Consider the following 11,311-nt stretch of genomic DNA (forward strand, 5'->3'; position numbering starts at 1 on the left):
AGCCCTTAGCTATGTTGTTATTTTTAAGATGATTGTGTCAGGACAGATGTCCGTCCTCCACAGAGCTGGGTCTGTCCGTAGTTCCTGCCTGTTATAGGGAAGGTTTTCGTTGCCACCGTACTCTACGGAGGAATTGTTGGGTCTATGTAAATCATAAATAAGTGTGGTCTATACCTACTCTGTAAAGTGTCCTGAGAGTCCTGGAGAAACATGTTTCCAGAACGTTACGTCTGTTGAGCAGGGTGGTAAAGGCCACAACGCGCTGTGTAGTAATGGGCAGCTTTTTGAACGGAGGGAGCCCAAAAAGAGCCGTCAGGGGGTTGGGTTCCATTTGCAATACATCTATTTATTTATTTATTGAGACTTAAGTCATGTTTAGTCCTCCATACGTCCATGTGACACAGAGCTGAAGTGAACCGCTCATATAGCAGCATAGCAGGGCCGGAGCCACAGCTTCTGATGCACAGGGCTGGATCACCAACGGGGCTGAGCGGGCATGATCGTCCCAGATTCACGGTGCAAATATTGCTTTGAGTAATTTGATCAATTTGCAAATTTATTAGGGAATCTGAACCACTAGAGTTTTGTAACAACGAAGCGTCTTCCTACTCTCTTTCGGAAAACAGCATTTATTCAGCTTATTTTTGCGTTTTCTTTTTTTTTTTCATATTGAATTACTTTCATGTCTTCTATTTTAGTTTTTTGTTCATTCTTTTGTATGCTGTTTAAAATACAAATAAAACGTTTTTAAAAAATACCAGGGGTGGTTGAAATACTCATATCTTTTCTTATAAGTAGCTATACTCTGTAAAAAACGGTGAATAATAGAGAAGGCTAACAGGCCCTATAGGAACCAGACATGCAAGAAAAACACATTTTCCGAGAATTCAAGGTAACACGTGGTGAGCAGGCTAATCCATATACAAATGGTCATTTTGCAGGTAAGGTATTTCATTAAAGAGATATTTTTTTGTGGATATTAATCCAAGTTTGTGCCGTGCTTATGTGGGTTTTGTGTTCAGATGAACGTGTTTGGCGGAAGTCCCTGAGTGATCTGTGAATCTCGACGTTCTCTAACAAGTAAATTCTAACTAAAATTTCTCAGAAATGATGAATAATAATGATGTGAACTATTTTGAGGGAAAGCTGCTGCCCCCGCGACCCGACCCCGGATAAGCGGTTGAAGATGAGATGAGCTCATTTGAAGATTGCAGTTTTGTTTTGACACCATACATTACACCACCACTCTGCTGTGTTAAAATTCTCTGCTAAAATCCTCAACATTAAAAAATACTCTTCAGAAAGTACTTTTCATTTATCAAGTATTTGATTGTACAAGTAGGCTACAAAAATGGCTTTACCATGTGGTTTATTCAAATAGACTATTAATTTATTAAATTACCAGAAAACCTGCTGCATCATGAGAGATATCTTCATAATGATATGAAATGATCTAGATCAGGATAGAAGATTTTGGTCATATCACACAGTCCTACCTTTAAATACAGTATTTGAGTAAATACTTAGTTACTTTCCACCACTGGGGGTCTCTGCCTAAGATATGAACAGTCAAAATCTAGTTCAAAGATCTATAATAATAATAATAAAGAATCATTTTACTTTATTATTATGCTCATATGCTGCACATTACCTAGGAATGCATGTAAAATTGGGTTAAATACAGTTATCACATCTGTATCGTTCGTATATAAGAGTTCTGGTGTGACTCGGGTCGCTCCGCCCTTTTTTTTCTACTGTGAGAACTTGGAGGCTTCAGGGTGAACATGCAACAGTTCAATAGCAGCCCAACGTCAAATGTGCACCCCTAATGCAAATGCACGGCGACAATCAGACACAATTTACTATTATTTAACCTCAAAAAAAGGAAAAGCACACAAGAAAAAATATATTACTTCATTATATCTTTCAGTATTTGATGATTGCGTGTTTTGGTTTATATTCAAGGAGACAGCCATGTTCAGTTTAATCTAATACAGTCATCCCAAAGTATTTTATAGCACCTCCCAAATCCTGAACATGCTCCCATAGCCTCCCACCTGACAACTAGGGGCTTTCAGAATACCCATTACTGCACCCATACATGTTCTGGGCGTGCAGGTGCTTTAGGTATTATAACTTAATCAGAAACCTGGAGTTTGTATTTTGAATTCCTTTGATGGCTGCTTGATTTGCTAAGCTCTTCTGCAGCCACATTTAAAACGGATAAAACAGGATGGTAACCAACCAATCTTCACCACTTGTAGAGCTTGGTTATAGATATCGGAAGTCAGGAGGATAATCTGGACCGCCTGAAAGATGAAGCTATAGCAGGACGCCAAGACCCTGGATTATATTTAAATAAATTAAGCAAATTAAATCATAGGAACCCAACGGAGGTGGCCACACAGGAGCAAGGGGGGGGGGAAACAAGTAAACCATATGCTCCCATTGCCAATATTCATTCATTCATTCATCTTCAACCGCTTGTCCCTGTCTGGGTTGCGGGGGGCTGGAGCCGATCCCAGCTGACATCCGGCCTGAGGCGGGTACACCCTGGACAGGACGCCAGTCTATCACAGGGCACATAGAGACAAACCGAGACAGACAACCATTCACACCTACGGGCAATTTTAGAGTCACCAATTAACCTAACACGTGCACGTCTTTGGATTGTGGAAGGAAACCGGAGAACCCGGAGAAAACCCACGCAGACACGAGGAGAACATGCAAACTCCACACAGAAAGGCCCCAGCCGCGAACCTGGAACCTTCTGGCTGTGAGGCGACAGTGCCAATATTGTTTTCTTAATTCTGAAATTTTAGAGCCATGAAAACAAAAACACTGAGACTCATAATTCAAGATGACCTACTGCTACAAGTGAAAACGATGAACATCATGAAACCCACTCAGCACACACACCAGGAGCAAGTATAGGAACAAATTTATTTCAATTTAAAACAGATACCTTGTCATTATGTTTCTCTCTTAGAAGGCGGCAATGATCATAAGTCATGTTCATGTTTCAATGAGGATCAGGCAACAGTGGTTGAAACAAATACATGAAACACATAAAAAATATGGCAAGAGTTATGTAAATCAATAATCGATAATAACCAACTGATTGAACCCCCTTCGTCAAGGGCTCCGCTTCCATGAAAACATTAAAGCCCTCACTTCCAACACAAAATAAACAGCACATGCAATTATAATTACAGTTTCTTAAAAAACAGCAGATTATCTTTTAAATCTTCAATCTTAAATACAGAATAAAGTCTTTGTGTGTACTTAATCATCTATCCTTTTAATCTCTGGTGTGTTTTTATTTAAAAAGGGGGTGGGCGGGCGGGTGGGGGAGGGGAGGGGGGGACCATCTCAGGTGGCGGTCTTTTGATGATGACCACAGCGTTGGCACTTAGAGAGAGCCTGGCTCTAGAGAGAGTGGGGTTGGCACACTCAGTATAATACATAATTTACATTTGGTTTACATACAAAATAAAGAAGAAGAAGAAAAAAACAAACAAACGGCATTTTTTATACACCACTACACAATTGACCTTCAGGTTTCATTGGAGTGAGGGAAATAAATCAAGTGGTCCTAAATAATAGAGTTCTGGTAATGTTTTCTTTATCATACAGGAAATGAAAAACACAAAAAAGGAACACGATTTAAGTTTTGAATATGCACCGACTCCACACTGACGTCCAAAAGATAAGTTTGATTCCACTTATACTTACAACAAGCCCACGGGAAGGGAAATCACACTGCCGCCCCAAAGGATCCCAAAGACTGCTCTGAAACCTCGAAGGGCCGGCAACACCATCTTTCATTATTCAAGGCAATGAAAGGCAATAAATAAGAGTGTGTTGTAGTGAAAAACCAATCCAGTCTTTCCACTGGCCATCGCTTGAAAAAGGACAAGAGTGAAAGCAATGAGAAGGAGATCTAGGTTTCACACAGACTCGCCTTCCCTCTCTCCGGCTTGTATATTTTTCGAGATCAAATGTGTCAAAAGCACACTGTGCAACACCGGGCAGCTAACGCACTACCAAACCCACACTAACAGCCAGTCAGCCCTTCACCATGTGCCAGAGTTGTAGTGTCAAGTTTAAAAATACAACTTGGTTCATCACCATTAAAGTGAGCTGCACTCAACACACGGTAAATCTTAACACAACGACCGATAAATACTTGGGTATCCACGCTGAATATATCGCTCCACTTAAATACCGCCGTCCTCTTTACGACGGCAGTCTACAGGTTGGCCGTCTGCTTCTTACGCTCAAGGTTAGTGTCATTTTCAGCGGACAAAACGGAAGTTAAGGACCACACTGGTGTTTTGAAAAAAAAAAAAGAAATGTATACTTTAGCCCCATTAGCATAATGTTCAACCTCAACATCACTGATTCCCATTTTTGAAGCTTACTTTAAGATTGATTCTCTTCTAAGCAGCCTTTGGTTTCTGTGCATCTTAGAAAATCACCTCTGAGTGACATAAAAACTGGTTTGAGTTCATTTTAAGGTAAATATGCCAGATCGTTTAGCAATATCCATATGCAACCATATTTAGCGTAGTGGCCAGGCATAACCCATCCACATTAGTGTTTTTGTCTTGTAATTATACAAATCTAGTGTTTCCTCCATCAGTTACATTCATTTATTTACGATTAAATTGCTCCATAAGTTCCACAGTGTAGCATATACTGATTTTATACATTAACAACAGAGCACTAGTTTGGCACTAGATTGGCGCTCTGTTTCAGGTGATTGGTGCATCCTTACTTGGTTGATCGGAGCTTCTTTGATTGCAATAACAAGGACGTTTTTCAGCACAATTACCACTGTAACTAAAGTTTATGAAAGTATAATAAAAGGTGATTAAATGTCACCCGAGGTACGGATTCTCTCACTCAGAATGAAGGTACTTAAACTTTACTGGCAGGACCAGAAGCCAATAGCTGCGTGCAAAGACGTAAATCAATTCAGAGCCTGGAGGAAATGGTTATCTATAATGTATGAGATTTGTTTGTAAAAAACAAACAAACAAAAAAAAACAAAACGTAAAGCCACGAGAATGGTCATTTAAGTCAAATACTTGGGAAACCTGCAATACTTGTCCTGGTAGTAAGTAGTGTCTTTAGTGATACGTGTTTCTATACTGCACAAGGTATTACAGGTAACACTGTGATACTGATGCAAAGTTATAATGGAGGTTGGAAAACCAGATACTGCGTCCGCTTAATTCACAGAAAGGGCCAGATACATAAAGAATACGGTTTAGTGTTGGTAAACCCTCTCTCTACACACACACACCTTATGTTTGCATTAACACCCTGCCTATACTTCTTATAGCACATACTGCAAGTAATCTCTCAGTTATAAACTAGGATTAGTCGTGGGTGACTTGGTTCACTGTGGTCCTGTACTCCACTCCCCGCTGTCTGATGCACTGTGATAGCCCTTAATGAGGATGAAGGATAAGTCACTTGTAGAAAAGGTCAAAGACCAAAAAAGTATATCTGCACTTCACTGGCACTATCAAAGCAAGCCTCCAAAAACTGGAAATAAACAATGCGAAAACCGACCAACAGAATTTTTGTGTTAAGTTACAAACAGCAAGCATGGACCGCGTGGGTCTTCAATCACTGATAAAAAAAGTCCACCTACGTTCGTACTGTACATTTTTCTAGGTATGCGTTACAGCGCCGAGTCTACAAACTGAGAGGAAATACAAGTTTCTTTTTTTTTTTTTTGTGTTTTTGGTTTTTTAAATCAAAACAAATGTGAGGGCTCCTTAAAAAAAAAGAAAGAAAAAAAAAGACAGTATTATCATGGATGGAGATGGCGAAGTACAACTGGAAATGTCTCAATAAGAAATAGAAAGCAGAGATAAAGTCCTTACTATACCAGACATTCGTTTTTTGTTTTTTTACAGCAGTTCAGACTCAAGTAGGCTCCGCCATGAGAAAAGGAGCACTTCAACATGACAGAATCAAAAGCAGTCAAATTATCAACACCTTCAAACCTGGTCCATAAATTAGATAAATAAAAAAAAGTCTTTAATTACTCTTAAAATCATCTCGTCACCATACTGTGAAGATTTTTTTACCAGACTTAGTTAGTATGCACTGGAGCCAGAGCTGTAGCAGTAGTGTGGAGTCATGAGGCCGGCTGGGAGGAACCTCTTTTCTCCGACTATTGCTCCTCGCCGATCCTTTCCGCAACACCGCTCAGCTCTGTGTAGTCCTATTTATCAAGTGAACAAAATCCATAATCACAGTATAACTACTACCATAAATTCATAGGAAAAAGCGGTATGTTAATGAAAGAAGTGGATACTTTTTTTTGTTGGTGTTTTTTTTGTTTGTTTTTGTTTTTTGCCAAAGATGGTGTACCACAGAGCGTTTTTGTACAGGAGTGATTTGTGTATATGTATTTACAAACGAATATACACAAACGTTTGCAGACTTCAGAGTGCGTTTTCTGTGAAAGGGTCATAGCCCCGCCCCCGCAACCCCGCCCCCACCCCCACCCTTTTCTCTTACCACTCAACAGCAAGCAATCTTTATATAAACAAAGTGACTATACAGTAATAATAATTAAAAAAAAGTAAACAGAGGCACGTCCTGATGCGATGACTAGGTCACCGTCAGGAAGTGTGTCTGATTTGGACGGCTGAGTGACGCAGGTGTGACGCCATCAGAGATGTTACCGCGTGGAATCCGTTCGCACCCCGGGGTGTCGGCGTGTTTAATTTACAGCTTTTATTTTGTTGAATAAGCTACTTTTCAGCCCGAGCTGCAGACGTGCTCTGTGGGCTGATCAACACTGATGACATCACGCTCCCCTCCACATCTGCTTCTACCAATCAGAGTAGAGCCTGTGTTAAAAGCAGGGTCCTCTCACCCGCTACTAGTGTTTTGTAATAAGGGTGTGGGGGGGGTGTATAAGTGGAGCCAGATGTTGTGACGGTCACATGGAAGATTGTCCCTGTGAAACCATACCGAAAACATCTGGAGGAGGGAAGCGATGTGATTAACTTAAACATAAAACAACCCACAGAAATCTTTAAAGGATACTTATGTATATTTCTGGTTGCTTTTTTTTTTTTTCAAGATGTCCGTTTTGAAGTTTAAACGTTTTTATAGATTTTCTTACCACTTCTTATCATCATTCCTTTTAGCCATTATTTCTTAAATAGAAGTAGACGTAGCGACAAATTTCTATCATTTAAAAACATTTTAAAAATCTTAGCAATGAACAGATTTTGATTAGCCATGTCTTGCCCTCTCGTGCTTTTTGTCTTAAGTGTGTTTACATATGCATTTACTTCATAATGTTTATTTCTTTTCTTTTTTTTTTTTTGCGATTACGATGCTCACACTGGTGGGTACATTCATAGATGCGAGATGGAGACAGAATCCTCAGCCCAGTCCCCTTGTGTACGGTGTGCGACCTCACTTCCTGTCCAAGTCACTCTGTCCCAAAAAGCGTGATGCCACCCGCTGGTTCTTAGTTGGTTTCAGGAGATACAGTAGTCGCTTCTTTACACACTGACAGAAGCTCAGAAAGGACATGACGGAGGATCTGATCGCACACCTCTGTGGGTTAACTCCGGAGGGCCGATGGGGTTTGATGCCGCTATTCACCAAAACACAGCTCCTCGCTAGCCAATGCTGCCCCAAATACACACACACACTCACACAAACAAACCACACACACACACACACACACACACAAACACCAAAGTCCCCTTCAGTCACTGTACAGTCTCTATGAAAGGTTTGTGTGCCTGATGAAATGTGCCAGAGCCAGCAGCCGGGGCCAAATCTGACACACGGAGCAGCTTGGGGAGGAGCAGAGACTCTGACACAACAAGCTGCCGAGTGATGGAGGAAGAGGGCGAGCTTTGGTGAAAGAGGGGCGGCGTTTGTAGGTGGGAGGGTTTGTGAATGTACTGGGGACAAAAAAAAGGGAAGGGTTCTGTTGGCGTGTGTGTGCATGTGTGTGCTTGTGTGCATGTGTGCGAGAGCCGGCATGGTGTGCTGTGTAATGAGTGTGAACTTGAGTGCACACTCCCAAAGAGGTGTGCATTTGTGCAATGGAGGAGGAGATGTGCGTCATACATGGGTCCTCACACCAGATTGTACTCTTTGAGATTGAGCTGTAGGATGGTGTCTTTGACAGCTGCAAACACAAAGCGGATGTTCTCAGTGTCCGTGGCACAAGTGAAGTGAGAGTAGATGATCTTGTCGCTGTCTGGGTTTAAGTCCACAAACATCTTGAGGATGAACTCCCGTGCTGCCTGTGCATCTCTCTGGGGACCTGAGAAAAAGAGACGGGCACACACAAACATTGATTATATTGATTTTTTTTAGGAACGATTAATGCACGTTCTTTTCTTATGACCCTCGGCCCGCCCCGTAGTGTGGAAAATCAGGAAGCGATGCAGCAGTAACATTGTGGATGGCACGCAGAAACAAACCCTTTGAATGACAAGTTCCGCTTCAAAGTCAGATGGTTCTCTCGACCAAAGTTATCTGCATTTACTGTTTGACATCAAGTCTCTAATACCACTTGCTGGCCAAGTATACACACTGATAGAGAGCCCTCCTCTCCCTCCCCAAAGGCAGACCACGCTGGATTGTTTGCACATTGTGGTATTACTACTAAGTAATGTTACAGTCAGGTCAATGTGCCCTTTCAGCATATTTTTTGAGCATTCAGTACCTTTGAGGTTATTTTGGAGAATTTTCAGGAGACTATTTGTTATTGTTTTGGTTTGTTGCAATAAAAATATACACATATTTGCATAAAGCAAGAATATGTGTCCACTCTGATAAGTTACAAACTTGAAATATAACCATTGAAGGTTAATTTAGAACAGATAAAAAAATGTGTGATTAATTTGCAATAAATCACGAGTTAACTATAGACAATAATACGACAAATCGTCATTAGATACTTGAGTCGATTGACAGCCCTAATTACATTATTATTATACATATTATAAATTGACCATAAAAACTACAATTTAAAAAGGAGTAGGTCGGCAGTCAGGGAAATCAGGGTATTCATAATTGACACGGTCATGTCTCTGCATTCAGTGTGGAGCTATAGAATCCCTAATATACTGTGAAACTGCCAGAGTCTTAAAAGACACCCCCTGACACTAATGTTTGGTCACAACGCCAAGACACAAGAAAGGTGTCAATTACTTAGATTTAGAGGTGCTGGGTTTTTAACTTTGGAGAGAGCCACGTAAGCCGTTTCCCTTTGCTTCCTGTTATTATGCTACGGGGAGATAACTGAAATCTCCTTACATAGAGATGACAGTGATATAAATCTTCTACTCCAAACGTGAAAAAAGCAAAAAAGTGTATTTCCCAAAATGTTGAGTGACTCCTTTAAAGCAAATCCCTTCATTCTTTGCCAATAATACACTATACATTTCACATTTTTTGATATTGACACAAGAGATAATTGACAGGATGATTGAAAGTGATAACGTCAGTGTTACTTTTCCTGCAAAGACTATGGTCATTACCCATTTCAAAGTGGTGTTTTAACATTAACTTAAGGCTTTATTTTATATTTTAAGATTTTCAAATGCAAATTGCGCAAGAGAGAGATATAGAGATAGAGATGGAGAGAGAGATCTCACCATCAAACTCTGGGAAATAGTCCACCAAGTGTGAGTAGGAGATCTTCTCCTCTAACAGGTCCTTCTTGTTTAGGAAGAGGATGACGGAGGAGTTTTGAAACCAGGGGTAGGTGATGATCGTCCTGAAAAGAGCTTTACTCTCCTCCATACGGTTCTGGTGCAGAGAGCAGGTGAACAGTGAGAAGAGTCATGTTGTTTAGTTTCATTTCTTGACATCTTTTGCATTACACTACATATTACAGTATTACTGCTTTGGTTTATGTGTGTATCCATGTGAAAATACATGCTTTTACAAAAATATTTTTAAATGAATGGTGAAGACGTTTTTACGTCCACCTACCTCATTGTCGGACTCCACCAGGACCTGGTCGTACTCGCTCAGTGCCACAAGAAACATAATGGAGGTGACATTCTCAAAGCAGTGAATCCACTTCCTCCTCTCTGACCTCTGACCCCCTACGTCCACCATCCTGATGGCAGGATGAAGGTGAAGGTGGAGGAGGATAGTAAGATGGGAAAAACATTAGCACACATATCTTGGCGGCCCAGTTCTGTGAACTATTGTGTTAAACAGGACAGAAGTTCAAATACTCAATATTTTTGGAATGACTTTAAAGACATTTCTTATTCTTAAGGAGGCTTTGAATCCATCACGGTAATTACATTAGAAATACCAAATTATGGCCTGCTTTGTAAAAACGAAAAAAGGTGTAAATAGCAGAAAAACTCTAAAATAGAGGAACAGATGTGTTTCAGGTCCAGCAGTCCTAAACATTCTCTGTTTCATGACCCATATAAAGGTATAGTCTGTCACACTAGGACCCATGGAAGCACATTTTTACTATCATTTATTGTGGGTCCGTTCATTTGTTTTTAAAAAGACAGACAGAGGACTCTATTAACTTCATTTTAAGCAGACTTGTTCCAGAAACACCTGATGGATTCAAAACCTTAAGAAGAAGATTCATCAAATTCACAAGCTCCTGGTCGTGTGTTTTAAAGGGTCTCAGAGCAAACGTGTGCAAATCTCTACATTTTGCAAGAAACTAAACAAACAACAAACCAATGTGCAGTGTGAATATGCTTTTGTCCTTGTAATTAGGTGAGTCATGCATGCCACTGCAAAAATGAAAGTTCCCCGTTTGAGACAGATCTAGGATCAGTTTTAAAAGCAATACCACTCCATTTAGGAACATTTATTTATTTCTCCATTGTTTTGTAGTAACAATGTGAGCAAAAGCAGCTTTACTGAAAAACTAGAAAATAAACAATTATTTGTAAATATTTGGATCTGCCCCACAGATAATGAATGAGAACCCGATTTGTATACAAACCAGTTTGTTTTCATACCTAAATTAATATTTACTGTCAAAACTTTCAGATGACACCCTCTTCCTGCCCTCCATCTCAGAACAGTATGCATATAAAAAAAACAAAAAACAATATACATAAAGAATAACAGCTGTGGCTCAACTTTGGATTTTATAGTAAAGATAGAAGCTATGGAAAAAATCAAAAACCTGCTGAGCAGCGCTGGAATACACAGGCAGCTGAGAAGCAGATTATCAGGTAGTGTCTCCAACTTCAGCAGGAAATACATATTCTTGAAATAAATATAATACTGAGCTTCTTAAATGGAAGTGTCATAC

The 11,311-nt window shown here is 40.1% G+C and overlaps 1 protein-coding gene across 2 annotated transcripts in view; it reads right to left on the reverse strand.

Moving 5' to 3' along the window:
* Nucleotides 1-6,548: 6,548 nt before the first annotated feature.
* Nucleotides 6,549-11,311, reverse strand: part of LOC310954629 (guanine nucleotide-binding protein G(q) subunit alpha-like) — a 24,900-nt gene continuing 20,137 nt past the window's right edge. For both annotated transcript variants that reach the window (XM_083924212.1, XM_083924213.1), the window contains exons 5-7: nt 10,003-10,132; nt 9,663-9,816; nt 6,549-8,323 (exon numbers count right to left, since the gene is read on the reverse strand). In XM_083924212.1, coding sequence (XP_083780338.1) covers nt 8,133-8,323; nt 9,663-9,816; nt 10,003-10,132 — 475 coding nt within the window. In that variant the 3' untranslated portion in view covers nt 6,549-8,132. The remainder of the gene's footprint in view (nt 8,324-9,662; nt 9,817-10,002; nt 10,133-11,311) is intronic.

This window comes from Echiichthys vipera (genome assembly GCF_963691815.1).
Source record: "Echiichthys vipera genome assembly, chromosome: 12".
In the NCBI taxonomy this organism is placed as follows: Eukaryota; Metazoa; Chordata; class Actinopteri; order Perciformes; family Trachinidae; genus Echiichthys; species Echiichthys vipera.